An 18,631-nucleotide genomic window follows, 5' to 3' on the forward strand; every position below is an offset into this window, starting at 1 on the left:
CTCCCAAAATTTTCGCCCCCTCCCCCACCCTATGATCCACTTCCGCTTCCATGGTTCCATCCGCTGACAGATCCACTCCCAGATATCTAAAACACTTCACTTCCTCCAGTTTTTCTCCATTCAAACTCACCTCCCAATTGACTTGACCCTCAACCCTACTGTACCTAATAACCTTGCTCTTATTCACATTTACTCTTAACTTTCTTCTTCCACACACTTTACCAAACTCAGTCACCAGCTTCTGCAGTTTCTCACATGAATCAGCCACCAGCGCTGTATCATCAGCGAACAACAACTGACTCACTTCCCAAGCTCTCTCAACCCCCACAGACTTCATTACTTGCCCCTCTTTCCAGGACTCTTGCATTTACCTCCCTAACAACCCCATCCATAAACAAATTAAACAACCATGGAGACATCACACACCCCTGCCGCAAACCTACATTCACTGAGAACCAATCACTTTCCTCTCTTCCTACACGTACACATGCCTTACATCCTCGATAAAAACTTTTCACTGCTTCTAACAACTTGCCTCCCACACCATATATTCTTAATACCTTCCACAGAGCATCTCTATCAACTCTATCATATGCCTTCTCCAGATCCATAAATGCTACATACAAATCCATTTGCTTTTCTAAGTATTTCTCACATACATTCTTCAAAGCAAACACCTGATCCACACATCCTCTACCACTTCTGAAACCACACTGCTCTTCCCCAATCTGATGCTCTGTACATGCCTTCACCCTCTCAATCAATACCCTCCCATATAATTTACCAGGAATACTCAACAAACTTATACCTCTGTAATTTGAGCACTCACTCTTATCCCCTTTGCCTTTGTACAATGGCACTATGCACGCATTCCGCCAATCCTCAGGCACCTCACCATGAGTCATACATACATTAAATAACCTTACCAACCAGTCAACAATACAGTCACCCCCTTTTTTAATAAATTCCACTGCAATACCATCCAATCCTGCTGCCTTGCCGGCTTTCATCTTCCGCAAAGCTTTTACTACCTCTTCTCTGTTTACCAAATCATTTTCCCTAACCCTCTCACTTTGCACACCACCTCGACCAAAACACCCTATATCTGCCACTCTGTCATCAGACACATTCAACAAACCTTCAAAATACTCATTCCATCTCCTTCTCACATCACCACTACTTGTTATCACCTCCCCATTTACGCCCTTCACTGAAGTTCCCATTTGCTCCCTTGTCTTACGCACCCTATTTACCTCCTTCCAGGACATCTTTTTATTCTCCCTAAAATTTACTGATAGTCTCTCACCCCAACTCTCATTTGCCCTTTTTTTCACCTCTTGCACCTTTCTCTTGACCTCCTGTCTCTTTCTTTTATACTTCTCCCACTCAATTGCATTTTTTCCCTGCACAAATCGTCCAAATGCCTCTCTCTTCTCTTTCACTAATACTCTTACTTCTTCATCCTACCACTCACTACCCTTTCTAAACAGCCCACCTCCCACTCTTCTCATGCCACAAGCATCTTTTGCGCAATCCATCACTGATTCCCTAAATACATCCCATTCCTCCCCCACTCCCCTTACTTCCATATATATATATATATATATATATATATATATATATATATATATCCCTGGGGATAGGGGAGAAAGAATACTTCCCACGTATTCCCTGCATGTCGTAGAAGGCGACTAAAAGGGGAGGGAGCGGGGGGCTGGAAATCCTCCCCTCTTGTTTTTTTTTAATTTTCCAAAAGAAGGAAAAGAGAAGGGGGCCAGGTGAGGATGTTCCCTCAGAGGCCCAGTCCTCTGTTCTTAACGCTGCCTTGCTGATGTGGGAAATGGTGAATAGTTTGAAAAAAAAAAAAATATATATATATATATATATATATATATATATATATACATATTTCTTTTCCTTTCTTTTAAACTATTCGCCATTTTGGAAAGAGGGGCAAGTATGAAGTCTGTTGGGGATGAGAGAGCTTGGGAAGTGAGTCAGTTGTTGTTCGCTGATGATACAGCGCTGGTGGCTGATTCATGTGAGAAACTGCAGAAGCTGGTGACTGAGTCTGGTAAAGTGTGTGAAAGAAGAAAGTTAAGAGTAAATGTGAATAAGAGCAAGGTTATTAGGTACAGCAGGGTTGAGGGTCAAGTCAATTGGGAGGTGAGTTTGAATGGAGAAAAACTGGAGGAAGTGAAGTGTTTTAGATATCTGGGAGTGGATCTGGCAGCGGATGGAACCATGGAAGCGGAAGTGGATCATAGGGTGGGGGAGGGGGCGAAAATTCTGGGAGCCCTGAAGAATGTGTGGAAGTCGAGAACATTATCTCGGAAAGCAAAAATGGGTATGTTTGAAGGAATAGTGGTTCCAACAATGTTGTATGGTTGCAAGGCGTGGGCTATGGATAGAGTTGTGCGCAGGAGGTTGGATGTGCTGGAAATGAGATGTATGAGGACAATGTGTGGTGTGAGGTGGTTTGATCGAGTAAGTAACGTAAGGGTAAGAGAGATGTGTGGAAATAAAAAGAGCGTGGTTGAGAGGGCAGAAGGGGGTGTTTTGAAATGGTTTGGGCACATGGAGAGAATGAGTGAGGAAAGATTGACCAAGAGGATATATGTGTCGGAGGTGGAGGGAACGAGGAGAAGAGGGAGACCAAATTGGAGGTGGAAAGACGGAGTGAATAGGATTTTGTGTGATCGGGGCCTGAACATGCAGGAGGGTGAAAGGAGGGCAAGGAATAGAGTGAATTGGAGCGATGTGGTATACAGGGGTTGACGTGCTGTCAGTGGATTGAATCAAGGCATGTGAAGCGTCCGGGGTAAACCATGGAAAGCTGTGTAGGTATGTATATTTGCGTGTGTGGACGTGTGTATGTACTTGTGTATGGGGGGGGTTGGGCCATTTCTTTCGTCTGTTTCCTTGCGCTACCTCGCAAACGTGGGAGACAGCGACAAAGTATAAAAAAAAAAAAAAAAAATATATATATATATATATATATATATATATATATATATATATATATATATATATATATATATAATGAAAAATGTAAGAAATAATCTAGAAAACTGAAACTTCTAGCCAGAAATGAAATGAAAAATGAATGTCACATAATGGTTCAACCTCTGGCTATGGTAGAGGGAAATGTATAATTTATTTACACAAACGTCAATAGTAGTTTTCATCAATTTAACCACTGTATCATACTGCCTGGTCCACTTCTTCTCTTATCATGAAACTGGAATATTGGCTTATGATAATAAAATAAAACAAATAAATAACTAAATGTAGAAAAAATTAGAGTGAAACATAGTGTCTTTAATGACTTTCCATATATACTACTCACCTGAGTTTGCCAATATGTAATCTTTCGTCTCAAAACAGTTTTTGGGACCTGTGTAGTGGTGCTTAGGTCATCTATAGACCAACGACTTCGTTCTTGAAAATGGTATATGACTGTGGCTTGTGTTGGTGTAACTGTCAAATTCAAAGTACGGCTTTTCAACTCAATCTCAACCTGAACCTGAAATAGAGAGAGACATCCCTGGTTAGAATATACTACTTTAAATCAATACCTTCAACACAATTGTGGCCTTCATTTTATCAAAATAATTATTACATTATACAGCTTTTGATGCCCATTACATAAACCTATTCAGTATCAAAAATTTTCAGTTATGTTTACGTTTGGATTTCTCTCCCCCTTTCTAGGTACAAGAAACATAGAAGAAAAACATACTGTATTATTTTAAGTAATTTTTTCTTTATCTTGAATTAAGGAGTAATAGTTATCTCTTTTCTTTCAAATTCAATTTGGTTTATCCTTAAACCTAACAACTTACCATACTCTTTGCTAAAAAAAAAAGCACCAAATCAACCAAAACTCAAAAGATATGGCCAGATAGTAGCAGCATAAAACAAGAGCCTAGTGAATCAAGCAAGATACATGGTGTGTATTATACACCATCCCTATCTAAGGCTAAATCTCATCATAAGTACTTGTAAGGGGATAAAGGTGAGTGTTCAAACCACAGAGGCATAAGTTTGTTGAACATTTCTGGGAAATTATATGGGAAGGTATTGATTGAAAGGGTGAAAGCATGTACAGAGCATCATGTTGGGGAAGAACAGTGTAATTTCAGAAGTGGTAACGGATGTGTGGATCATGTGTTTGCTTTGAAGAATGTATGAGAGATAGAAAAACAGATGGATTTGTATGTAGCATTTATGAATCTGGAGAACACATATGACAGGGTTGATAGAGATGCTTTGTGGAAGGTTTTAAGAGCATATGGTGTGGGAGGTAAGTTGCTAGAAGCCATGAAAAGTTTTTACCAAGGATGTGAGGCATGTGTATGAGTATGAAGAAAAGTGACTGATTGGTTCCAGTGAATGTCGACTTGCAGCAGTGTTGTATGACGTCTCTAAGGTTATTTAATTTGTTTATGGATGGAGTAGTTTGGGAAGTGAATCAGTTGTTGTTCGCTGATGATACAGCACTGGTGGCTGATTCGGGTGAGAAACTGCAGAGGTAGGTGACTAAATTTGGTAAAGTGTGTGAAACAGAAAGTTGAGAGTAAATGTGAATAAGAGCAAGGTTATTAAGTTCAGTAGGGTTGAGCAACAAATCAATTGGGAGGTAAGTTTGAATGGAAAAAAACTGGAGGAAGTGAAGTGTTTTAGATATCTGGGAGTGGACTTAGCAGTGGATGGAACCATGGAAGCGGAAGTGTCACAGGGTGGGGGAGGGGGCGAAGCTTCTGGGAGCGTTGAAGAATGTGTAGAAGGCGAGAGCGTTATCTTGGACAGCAAAAATAGGTATATCTAAAAGAAAAGGGGTTCCAATAATGTTACATGTCTTCAAACACCTCACTTCCAACACATCCACCCTACTCTGCACAACCCTATCTATAGCCCACACCTTGCAACCATAAAACATTGTTGGAACCACTATTCCTTCAAACATACCTATTTTTGCTTTCTGAGATAATGTTCTCGACTTCCACACATTTTTCAACACTCCCAGAACTTTCACCCCCTCCCCCACCCTGTGACTCACTTCTGTTTCCATGGTTCCATCCGTTGCCAAATCCACTCCCAGATATCTAGAACACTTCACTTCCTCCAGTTTTTCTCCATTCAAACTTACCTCCCAATTGACTTGTCCCTCAACCCTACTGTACCTAATTACCTTGCTCTCATTCACATTTACTCTCAGCTTTCTTCTTTCACACACTTTGCCAAACTCAGTCACCAGCTTCTGAAGTTTCTCACACGAATCAGCCACCAGCGCTGTATCATCAGCGAACAACAACTGACTCACATCCCAAGCCCTCTCATCCACAACAGACTGCATACTTGCCTCTCTCCAAAACTCTTACATTCACCTCCCTAACAATCCCATCCATAAACAAATTAACAACCATGGAGACATCACACATCCCTGCCGCACACCAACATTCACTGAGAACCAATCACTTTCCTATCTTCCTACACGTACACATGCCTTGCATCCAGATAAAACCTCTTCACTGCTTCTAGCAACTTGCCTCCCACACCATGTATTCTTAATAACTTCCACAGAGCATCTCTATCAACTCGATCATATGACTTCTCCAGATCCATAAATGCTACATACAAATTCATTTGCTTTTCTAAGTCTTTTCTAAGTATTTCTCACATACATTCTTCAAAGCAAACACCTGATCCACACATCCTCTATCACTTCTGAAACCACACAACTCTTCCCCAATCTGATGCTATGTACATGCTTTCACACTCTCAATCAATACCCACCCATATAATTTCCCAAGAATACTCAATAAACTTATAGCTCTTGAACCTTTGTACAATGGCACTCTGCATGCATTCTGCCAATCCTCAGGCACCTCACCATGAGTCATACAAACACATTAAATATCCTTACCAACCAGTCAACAACACGGTCACCCCATTTTTTAATAAATTCCACTGCAACACCATCCAAACCCACTGCCTTGCGGGCTTTCATCTTCCGCAATGCTTTTAACACTTCTCTGTTTACCAAATCATTCTCCCTAACCCTCTCACTTCGCACACCACCTCAACCAAAAACCCTATATCTGCTACTCTATCATCTAACACTTCAACAAACCTTCAAAATACTCACTCCACCTCCTTCTCATCATCACTACTTGTCATTACCTCCCCACTGGCCCCATTCACCAATGTTCCCATTTGTTCTCGTCTTACGCACTTTATCTACCTCCTTCCAAAACATTTCTTTATTCTCCCTATAATTTAATGATACTCTCTCACCCCAACTCTCATTTGCCCTCTTTTTCACCTCTTGCACCTTTCTCTTGACCTCCTGCCTCTTTCTTTTATACATCTCCCAATCATTTGCACTATTTCCCTGGAAAATTCGGCCAAATGCCTCTCTCTTCTCTTTCACTAATAATCTTACTTCTTCATCCAACCACTCACTACCCTTTCTAATCTGCCCACCTCCCACACTTCTCACGTCACACATATATATAGTGATGGGTGATTTGAATGCAAAGGTGAGTAATGTGGCAGTTGAGGGAATAATTGGTATACATGGGGTGTTCAGTGTTGTAAATGGAAATGGTGAAGAGCTTGTAGATTTATGTGCTGAAAAAGGAGTGATGATTGGGAATACCTGGTTTAAAAAGCGAGATATACATAAGTATACTTATGTAAGTAGGAGAGATGGCCAGAGAGCGTTATTGGATTACGTGTTAATTGACAGGCGCGCGAAAGAGAGACTTTTGGATGTTAATGTGCTGAGAGGTGCAACTGGAGGGATGTCTGATCATTATCTTGTGGAGGCTAAGGTGAAGATTTGTATGGGTTTTCAGAAAAGAAGAGTGAATGCTGGGGTGAAGAGGGTGGTGAGAGTAAGTGAGCTTGAGAAGGAGACCTGTGTGAGGAAGTACCAGGAGAGACTCAGTACAGAATGGAAAAAGGTGAGAACAAAGGAAGCAAGGGGAGTGGGGGAGGAATGGGATGTATTTAGGGAATCAGTGATGGATTGCGCAAAAGATGCTTGTGGCATGAGAAGAGTGGGAGGTGGGTTGATTAGAAAGGGTAGTGAGTGGTGGGATGAAGAAGTAAGAGTATTAGTGAAAGAGAAGAGAGAGGCATTTGGACGATTTTTGCAGGGAAAAAATGCAATTGAGTGGGAGAAGTATAAAAGAAAGAGACAGGTCAAGAGAAAGGTGCAAGAGGTGAAAAAAAGGGCAAATGAGAGTTGAGGTGAGAGAGTATCATTAAATTTTAGGGAGAATAAAAAGATGTTCTGGAAGAAGGTAAATAAAGTGCGTAAGACAAGGGAGCAAATGGGAACTTCAGTGAAGGGCGCAAATGGGGAGGTGATAACAAGTAGTGGTGATGTGAGAAGGAGATGGAGTGAGTATTTTGAAGGTTTGTTGAATGTGTTTGATGATAGAGTGGCAGATATAGGGTGTTTTGGTCGAGGTGGTGTGCAAAGTGAGAGGGTTAGGGAAAATGATTTGGTAAACAGAGAAGAGGTAGTGAAAGCTTTGCGGAAGATGAAAGCCGGCAAGGCAGCAGGTTTGGATGGGGGTGACTGTATTGTTGACTGGTTGGTAAGTTTATTTAATGTATGTATGACTCATGGTGAGGTGCCTGAGGATTGGCGGAATGCGTGCATAGTGCCATTGTACAAAGGCAAAGGGGATAAGAGTGAGTGCTCAAATTACAGAGGTATAAGTTTGTTGAGTATTCCTGGTAAATTATATGGGAGGGTATTGATTGAGAGGGTGAAGGCATGTACAGAGCATCAGATTGGGGAAGAGCAGTGTGGTTTCAGAAGTGGTAGAGGATGTGTGGATCAGGTGTTTGCTTTGAAGAATGTATGTGAGAAATACTTAGAAAAGCAAATGGATTTGTATGTAGCATTTATGGATCTGGAGAAGGCATGTGATAGAGTTGATAGAGATGCTCTGTGGAAGGTATTAAGAATATATGGTGTGGGAGGAAAGTTGTTAGAAGCAGTGAAAAGTTTTTATCGAGGATGTAAGGCATGTGTACGTGTAGGAAGAGAGGAAAGTGATTGGTTCTCAGTGAATGTAGGTTTGCGACAGGGGTGTGTGATGTCTCCATGGTTGTTTAATTTGTTTATGGATGGGGTTGTTAGGGAGGTAAATGCAAGAGTTTTGGAAAGAGGGGCAAGTATGAAGTCTGTTGGGGATGAGAGAGCTTGGGAAGTGAGTCAGTTGTTGTTCGCTGATGATACAGCGCTGGTGGCTGATTCATGTGAGAAACTGCAGAAGCTGGTGACTGAGTTTGGTAAAGTGTGTGGAAGAAGAAAGTTGAGAGTGAATGTGAATAAGAGCAAGGTTATTAGGTACAGTAGGGTTGAGGGTCAAGTCAATTGGGAGGTGAGTTTGAATGGAGAAAAACTGGAGGAAGTGAAGTGTTTTAGATATCTGGGAGTGGATCTGGCAGCGGATGGAACCATGGAAGCGGAAGTGGATCATAGGGTGGGGGAGGGGGCGAAAATTCTGGGGGCCTTGAAGAATGTGTGGAAGTCGAGAACATTATCTCGGAAAGCAAAAATGGGTATGTTTGAAGGAATAGTGGTTCCAACAATGTTGTATGGTTGCGAGGCGTGGGCTATGGATAGAGTTGTGCGCAGGAGGATGGATGTGCTGGAAATGAGATGTTTGAGGACAATGTGTGGTGTGAGGTGGTTTGATCGAGTGAGTAACGTAAGGGTAAGAGAGATGTGTGGAAATAAAAAGAGCGTGGTTGAGAGAGCAGAAGAGGGTGTTTTGAAGTGGTTTGGGCACATGGAGAGGATGAGTGAGGAAAGATTGACCAAGAGGATATATGTGTCGGAGGTGGAGGGAGCAAGGAGAAGAGGGAGACCAAATTGGAGGTGGAAAGATGGAGTGAAAAAGATTTTGTGTGATCGGGGCCTGAACATGCAGGAGGGTGAAAGGAGGGCAAGGAATAGAGTGAATTGGAGCGATGTGGTATACCGGGGTTGACGTGCTGTCAGTGGATTGAATCAAGGCATGTGAAGCGTCTGGGGTAAACCATGGAAAGCTGTGTAGGTATGTGTATTTGTGTGGGTGGACGTGTGTTTATGCATGTGTGTGGGGGGGGTTGTGCCATTTCTTTCGTCTGTTTCCTTGCGCTACCTCGCAAACGCGGGAGACAGCGACAAAGTATAAAAAAAAAAAAAAAATATATATATATATCTTATGGATGGGGTTGTTAGGGAGGTGAATGCAAGAGTTTTGGAAAGAGGGGCAAGTATGAAGTCTGTTGGGGATGAGAGAGCTTGGGAAGTGAGTCAGTTGTTGTTCGCTGATCATACAGCGCTGGTGGCTGATTCATGTGAGAAACTGCAGAAGCTGGTGACTGAGTTTGGTAAAGTGTGTGAAAGAAGAAAGTTAAAAGTAAATGTGAATAAGAGCAAGGTTATTAGGTTCAGTAGAGTTGAGGAACAAATCAATTGGGAGGTGAATTTGAATGGAGAAAAACTGGAGGAAGTGAAGTGTTTTAGATATCTGGGAGTGGATCTGGCAGCGGATGGAAACATGGAAGTGGAAGTGGATCATAGGGTGGGGGAGGGGGAGAAAATTCTGGGAGCTTTGAAGAATGTGTGGAAGTCGAGAACATTATCTCGGAAAGCAAAAATGGGTATGTTTGAAGGAATAGTGGTTCCAACAATGTCGTATGGTTGCGAGGCGTGGGCTATGGATAGAGTTGTGCGCAGGAGGATGGATGTGCTGGAAATGAGATGTTTGAGGACAATGTGTGGTGTGAGGTGGTTTGATCGAGTAAGTAACGTAAGGGTAAGAGAGATGTGTGGAAATAAAAAGAGCGTGGTTGAGAGAGCAGAAGAGGGTGTTTTGAAATGGTTTGGGCACATGGAGAGAATGAGTGAGGAAAGATTGACCAAGAGGGTATATGTGTCGGAGGTGGAGGGAACGAGGAGAAGAGGGAGACCAAATTGGAGGTGGAAAGATGGAGTGAAAAAGATTTTGTGTGATCGGGGCCTGAACATGCAGGAGGGTGAAAGGAGGGCAAGGAATAGAGTGAATTGGAGCGATGTGGTATACCGGGGTTGACGTGCTGTCAGTGGATTGAATCAAGTCATGTGAAGCGTCTGGGGTAAACCATGGAAAGCTGTGTAGGTATGTATATTTGCGTGTGTGGACGTGTGAATATACATGTGTATGGGGGTGGGTTGGGCCATTTCTTTCGTCTGTTTCCTTGCGCTACCTCGCAAACGCGGGAGACAGCGGCAAAAAAAAAAAAAATATATATATCTATCTATTTATCTATTATGCTTTGTCACTGTCTCCCACGTTACTGAGGTAGTGCAAGTAAACAGATGAAAGAATGGCCCAACCCACCCACATACACATGTATATACATACACGTCCACACACGCACATATACATACCTATACATCTCAACATATACATATATATACACACACAGACATATACATATGTACATAATTCATAGTCTGCCCTTATTCATTCCTGTCGCCACCCCGCCACACATGAAATAACAACCTCCTTCCCCTGTATGTGTGTGAGGAAGTGCTAGGAAGAGACAACAAAGGCCACATTCGTTCACACTCAGTCTCTAGTTGTCATGTAAAATGCACTGAAACCACAACTCCCTTTCCACATCTAGGCCCCACAGAATTTTCCACAGTTTATCCCAGATGCTTCACATGCCCTAGTTCAATCCATTGACAGCATGTCGACCCTGGTATACCACATCATTCCAATTCACTCTATTCCTTGCACGCCTTTCACCCTCCTACATGTTCAGGCCCCGATCACTCAAAATCTTTTTCACTCCAACTTCCCACCTCCAATTTGGTCTCCTACTTCTCATTCCCTCCACCTCTGACACATATATCCTCTTGGTCAATCTTTCCTCATTCATTCTCTCCATGTGACCAAACCATGGGGATAGGGGATAGGGGAGAAAGAATACTTCCCACGTATTCCCTGCGTGTCGCAGAAGGCAACTAAAAAGGAAGGGAGTGGGGGGCTGGAAATCCTCCCCTCTCATTTTTTTTAATTTTCCAAAAAAAGAACAGAGAAGGGGGCCAGGTGAGGATATTCCCTCAAAGGCACAGTCCTCTGTTCTAAATGCTACCTCACTAATAAGGAGAAATGGCATTTTGAAATGGTTTGGTCACATGGAGAGAATGAGAGGAAAGATTGACAAAGAGGATATATGGAGGGAACGACGAGAAGTGGGAGACCAAATTGGAAGTGGAGAGATGAAGTGAAAAAGATTTTGAGTGATCGGGGCCTGAACATGCATGAGGGTGAAAGGCATGTAAGGAATAGAGTGAATTGGAACAATGTAGTATACCAGGGTCAACGTGCAATCAGTGGATTAAACCAGGGCATGTGAAGCGTCTGGGGTAAACCATGGAAAGTTCTGTGGGGGCCTGGATGTGGAAAGGGAGTTGTGCTTTCAGTGCATTATACATGACAGCTAGAGACTGAGTGTGAACGAATGTGGCTTTTGTTGTCTTTTCCTAGTGCTACCTCGCGCACATGTGTGGGGGAGATGGTTGTCATTTCATGTGTGGTGGGGTGGCAATGGGAATGAATAAGGGCAGACAGTACGAATTAAATACATGTGTATATATATGTATATGTCTGTGTGTATATTATTATTATTTTTTATTTTGCTTTGTCGCTGTCTCCCGCGTTTGTGAGGTAGCGCAAGGAGACAGACGAAAGAAATGGCACAACCCACCCCCATACACAATGTACACACACGCGCGCCCAGACATGCAAATGTACATACCTATACATTTCAATGTACACATATATATACACACACAGACAAATACATATATACCCATGCACACAATTCACACTGCCTGCCCCTATTCATTCCCATCGCCACCTCGCCACACATGGAATACCATCCCACTCCCCCCTCATGTGTGCGAGGTAGCACTAGGAAAAGACAACAAAGGCCCAATTCGTTCACACTCAGTCTCCAGCTGTCATGCAATAATGCCCAAAACCACAGCTCCCTTTCCACATCCAGGCCCCACACAACTTTCCATCGTTTACCCCAGAAGGTTCACATGCCCTGATTCAATCCATTGACAGCACGTCAACCCCGGTATACCACATCGATCCAATTCACTCTATTCCTTGCCCTCCTTTCACCCTCCTGCATGTTCAGGCCCCGATCACTCAAAATTTTTTTCACTCCATCTTTCCACCTCCAATTTGGTCTCCCACTTCTCCTCGTTCCCTCCACCTCCGACACATATATCCTCTTGGTCAATCTTTCCTCACTCATTCTCTCCATGTGCCCAAACCATTTCAAAACACCCTCTTCTGCTCTCTCAACCATGCTCTTTTTATTTCCACATATCTCTCTTAACCTTACATTACTTACTCGATCAAACCACCTCACACCACACATTGTAATCAAACATCTCATTTCCAGCACATCCATCCTCCTGCGCACAACTCTATCCATAGCCCACGCCTCGAAACCATACAACATTGTTGGAACCACTATTCCTTCAAACATACCCATTTTTGCTTTCCGAGATAATGTTCTCGACTTCCACACATTCTTCGAGGCTCCCAGGATTTTCGCCCCCTCCCCCACCCTATGATTCACTTCCGCTTCCATGGTTCCATCCGCTGCCAGATCCACTCCCAGATATCTAAAACACATTACTTCCTCCAGTTTTTCTCCATTCAAACTTACCTCCCAATTGACTTGACCCTCAACCCTACTGTACCTAATAACCTTGCTCTTATTCACATTTACTCTTAACTTTCTTCTTTCACACACTTTACCAAACTCAGTCACCAGCTTCTGCAGTTTCTCACATGAATCAGCCACCAACGCTGTATCATCAGCAAACAACAACTGACTCACTTCTCAAGCTCTCTCATCCACAACAGACTTCATACTTGCCTCTCTTTCCAAAACTCTTGCATTCACATCCCTAACAACCCCATCCATAAACAAATTAAACAACCATGGAGACATCACACACCCCTGCCGCAAACCTACATTCACTGAGAACCAATCACTTTCCTCTCTTCCTACACGTACACATGCCTTACATCCTCGATAAAAACTTTTCACTACTTCTAACAACTTGCCTCCCACACCATATATTCTTAATACCTTCCACAGAGCATCTCTATCAACTCTATCATATGCCTTCTCCAGATCCATAAATGCTACATACAAATCCATTTGCTTTTCTAAGTATTTCTCACATACATTCTTCAAAGCAAACACCTGATCCACACATCCTCTACCACTTCTGAAACCACACTGCTCTTCCCCAATCTGATGCTCTGTACATGCCTTCACCCTCTCAATCAATACCCTCCCATATAATTTACCAGGAATACTCAACAAACTTATACCTCTGTAATTTGAGCACTCACTCTTATCCCCTTTGCCTTTGTACAATGGCACTATGCACGCATTCCGCCAATCCTCAGGCACCTCACCATGAGTCATACATACATTAAATAACCTTACCAACCAGTCAACAATACAGTCCCCCCCTTTTTTAATAAATTCCACTGCAATACCATCCAAACCTGCTGCCTTGCCGGCTTTCATCTTCCACAAAGCTTTTACTACCTCTTCTCTGTTTACCAAATCATTTTCCCTAACCCTCTCACTTTGCACACCACCTCGACCAAAACACCCTATATCTGCCACTCTATCATCAAACACATTCAACAAACCTTCAAAATACTCACTCCATCTCCTTCTCACATCACCACTACTTGTTATCACCTCTCCATTTGCACCCTTCACTGAAGTTCCCATTTGCTCCCTTGTCTTACGCACTTTATTTACCTCCTTCCAGAACATCTTTTTATTCTCCCTAAAATTTAATGATACTCTCACACCCCAACTCTCATTTGCCCTCTTTTTCACCTCTTGCACCTTTCTCTTGACCTCCTGTCTCTTTCTTTTATACATCTCCCACTCAATTGCATTTTTTCCCTGCAAAAATTGTTCAAATGCCTCTCTCTTCTCTTTCACTAATAATCTTACTTCTTCATCCCACCACTCACTACCCTTTCTAATCAACCCACCTCCCACTCTTCTCATGCCACAAGCATCTTTTGCGCAATCCATCACTGATTCCCTAAATACATCCCATTCCTCCCCCACTCCCCTTACTTCCATTGTTCTCACCTTTTTCCATTTTGTACTCAGTCTCTCCTGGTACTTCCTCACACAAGTCTCCTTCCCAAGCTCACTTACTCTCACCACCCTCTTCACCCCAACATTCACTCTTCTTTTCTGAAAACCCATACAAATCTTCACCTTAGCCTCCACAAGATAATAATCAGACATCCCTCCAGTTGCACCTCTCAGCACATTAACATCCAAAAGTCTCTCTTTCGCGCGCCTGTCAATTAACATGTAATCCAATAACGCTCTCTGGCCATCTCTCCTACTTACATACGTATACTTATGTATAACTCGCTTTTTAAACCAGGTATTCCCAATCACCAGTCCTTTTTCAGCACATAAATCCACAAGCTCTTCACCATTTCCATTTACAACACTGGACACCCCATGTATACCAATTATTCCCTCAACTGCCACATTACTCACCTTTGCATTCAAATCACCCATCACTATAACCCGGTCTCGTGCATCAAAACCACTAACACACTCATTCAGCTGCTCCCAAAACACTTGCCTCTCATGATCTTTCTTCTCATGCCCAGGTGCATATGCACCAATAATCACCCATCTCTCTCCATCAACTTTCAGTTTTACCCATATTAATCGAGAACTTACTTTCTTACATTCTATCACATACTCCCACAACTCCTGTTTCAGGAGTAGTGCTACTCCTTCCCTTGCTCTTGTCCTCTCACTAACCCCTGACTTTACTCCCATGACATTCCCAAACCACTCTTCCCCTTTACCCTTGAGCTTCGTTTCACTCAGAGCCAAAACATCCAGGTTCCTTTCCTCAAACATACTACCTATCTCTCCTTTTTTCACATCTTGGTTACATCCACACACATTTAGACACCCCAGTCTGAGCCTTCGAGGAGGATGAGCACTCCCCGCGTGACTCCTTCTTCTGTTTCCCATTTTAGAAAGTTAAAAATACAAGGAGGGGAGGATTTCTGGCCCCCCGCTCCCGTCCCCTCAAGTCGCCTTCTACGACACGCGAGGAATGCGTGGGAAGCATTCTTTCACCCCTATCCCCAGGGATAATATATATATATACACACATATATATATATACACACATACATACACACATATACACACATACACACACACACACACACACACACATATATATATATATATATATATATATATATATATATATATATATATGAAAAATGTAAGATTATATATATATATATATATATATATATATATATATATATATATATATATATATATATATATATATATACATATGAAAAATGTAAGAAATAATTATATATATATATATATATATATATATATATATATATATATATATATATATATATATATATATATATATATGTGTGTGTGTGTGTGTGTGTGTGTGTGTGTACATTGAGATGTATAGGTATGTATATGTGCGTGTGTGGACTGGTATGTATATACATGTGTATGTGGGTGGGTTGGGCCATTCTTTTGTCTGTTTCCTTGCACTACCTCACTAACGCGAGAGACAGCAACAAAGTATAATTAAAAAAAAAGGGGAGCTGTGGTTTCAGTACATTATTACACGACAGCTAGAGACTATGTGTGAACGAATGTGGCTTTTGTTGTCTTTTCCTAGCGCTTCCTCGCGCACATGAGGGGCTTGTTATTTCATGTGTGGTGGGGTGGCAACGGGAATGAATAAGAGCAGACTATGAATTATGTACATGTGTGTATATGTATGTGTCTATGTGAGTATATATATGTATACGTTGAGATGTATAGGTATGTATATTTGCATGTGTGGACATGTATGTTTGGTTGCGAGGCGTGGGCTATGGACAGAGTTGTGCGCAGGAGGATGGATGTGCTGGAAATGAGATGTTTGAGGACAATGTGTGGTGTGAGGTGGTTTGATCGAGTAAGTAACGTAAGGGTAAGAGAGATGTGTGGAAATAAAAAGAGCGTGGTTGAGAGAGCAGAAGAGGGTGTTTTGAAGTGGTTTGGGCACATGGAGAGGATGAGTGAGGAAAGATTGACCATGAGGATATATGTGTCGGAGGTGGAGGGAGCAAGGAGAAGAGGGAGACCAAATTGGAGGTGGAAAGATGGAGTGAAAAAGATTTTGTGTGATCGGGGCCTGAACATGCAGGAGGGTGAAAGGAGGGCAAGGAATAGAGTGAATTGGAGCGATGTGGTATACCGGGGTTGACGTGCTGTCAATGGATTGAATCAAGGCATGTGAAGCGTCTGGGGTAAACCATGGAAAGCTGTGTAGGTATGTATATTTGCGTGTGTGGACGTATGTATATACATGTGTATGGGGGGGGGGGGTTGGGCCATTTCTTTTGTCTGTTTCCTTGCGCTACCTCGCAAACGCGGGAGACAGCGACAAAGTATAAAAAAAAAAAATAAATATATATATATATATATATATATATATATATATATATATATATATATATATATATATATTAATATATATATATATATATATATATATATATATATATATATATATATATATATATATATATATATATATATATATATTAATTAAAAAAAGGGGGGTGACTGTGTTGTTGACTGGTTGGTAAAGATATTCAATGTATGTATGACTCATAGTGAGGTGCCTGAGAATTGGCGGAATGCATGCATATTGCCTCTGTACAAAGGCCTAGGGGATAAAGGTGAGTACTCAAATTACAAAGGTATAAGTTTATTGAGTATTTCTGGGAAATTATATGGGAGGGTATTGAATGAGAGGGTGAAGTGATACACAGAGCATCAGATTGGGGAAGAGCAGTGTGGCTTCAGAAGTGGTAGCGGATGTGTGGATCAGGTGTTTGCTTTGAAGAATATATGTGATAAATACTTAGAAAAGCAAATGGATTTGTATGTAGCATTTATGGATCTAGAGAAGGCATATAAGAGTTGATAGAGATGCTCTGTGGAGGGTATCATGGATATATGGTGTGGGAGGCAAGTGTATGTAAGGCATGTGTATGAGTGTAAGTGTAAGGCACGTGTATGAGTAGGAAGAGAGGAAAGTGATTGGTTCTCAGTGAATGTCGGTTTGTGGCAGAGGTGTGTGATGTCTCCATGGGTGTTTAATTTGTTTATGGATAGGGTTGTTAGGGAGGTGAATGCAAGACTTTTGGAAAGAGGGGCAAGTATGCTGTCTGTTGTGGATGAGAGAGCTTGGGAAGTGAGTCAGTTGTTGTTCACTGATGATACAGCGCTGGTGGCTGATTCGTGTGAGAAACTGCAGAAGCTGGTGACTGAGTTTGGTAAAGTGTGTGAAAGAAGAAAGCTGAGAGTAAATGTGAATAAGAGCAAGGCTATTAGGTACAGTAGGGTTGAGGGACAAGTCAATTGGGAGGTAAATCTGAATGGAGCAAAACTGGAGGAAGTGAAGTGTTCTAGACATCTGGGAGTGGATTTGGTAGCACATGAAACCATGGGAGTGGAAGCAAGTCACAGGGTGGGGGAGGGGCGAAAGTTCAGGGAGCATTGAAAAATGTGTGGAAGACGAGAACGTTATCTTGGAAAGCAAAAATGGGTATGTTTGAAGGAATAGTGGTTCCAACAATGTTACATGGTTGCGAAGCATGTGCTATAAACAGAGTTGTGCAGAGGAGAGTGGATGTGTTGGAAATGAGATGTTTGAGGACAATATGTGGTGTGAGGTGGTTTGATTAAGTAATGAAAGGGTAAGAGAGATGTGCGGTAATAAAAAGAGTGTGGATGAGGGAGCAGAAGAGGGTGTTTTGAAATGGTTTGGTCACATGGAGAAAATGAGTGAGGAAAGATTGACAAAAAGGATATACGTGTCAGAGGTGGAGGGAAAGAGTAGTGGAAGACCTTCAGCAAGATAATGCAAAAAAAAAAAAAAAAAAAAAAAAATAAAAAAAAAGCCCCCCCCCCCTCCCACACACTCACATTTGTTCACACTCAAGCCTCCAGCTGACATGCCTAATGCACCAAAACCACAGCTCCCTATCCTCATCCAGGCCCCACTGACCTTTACATGGTTTACCCCAGATGTTTCACATGCCCTGGTTCAGTCCACTAACAGCATGCTGACCCCAATATACCACACTGTTCCAATTCACTCTATTCCTTGCATGCCTCTCACCCTCCTGTATGTTCAGGCCCCAATCACTCAAAATATTTTCACTCCATCCTTCCACCTTCAATTTGGTCACCCGCTTCTCCTTGATCCTTCTACCTCTGACACATACAACCTCTTTGCCAATCTTTCCTCACTCATTCTCTTCATATGTCCAAACATTTCAACACACTCTCTTATGCTCTCTCAACCACACTTGTTTATTTCCACACAACTCTCTTACCCTTTCATTACTTATTTATTCAATCAAATCATCTCACACTACATATTGTCCTCAAATATTTGATTTCCAACACATCCACC

The 18,631-nt window shown here is 42.1% G+C and overlaps 1 protein-coding gene across 1 annotated transcript in view; it reads right to left on the minus strand.

Annotated features, from left to right (window-relative positions):
- mr (anaphase promoting complex subunit morula) overlaps nt 1–18,631 on the minus strand; it is a 208,873-nt gene that overhangs the window by 16,619 nt on the left and 173,623 nt on the right. The window contains exon 13 of the mRNA XM_071665551.1: nt 3,350–3,526. Within this exon, the coding sequence (XP_071521652.1) occupies nt 3,350–3,526 (177 nt within the window). The remainder of the gene's footprint in view (nt 1–3,349; nt 3,527–18,631) is intronic.

This window comes from Panulirus ornatus, chromosome 10 (assembly GCF_036320965.1).
Source record: "Panulirus ornatus isolate Po-2019 chromosome 10, ASM3632096v1, whole genome shotgun sequence".
Classification (NCBI taxonomy): Eukaryota; Metazoa; Arthropoda; class Malacostraca; order Decapoda; family Palinuridae; genus Panulirus; species Panulirus ornatus.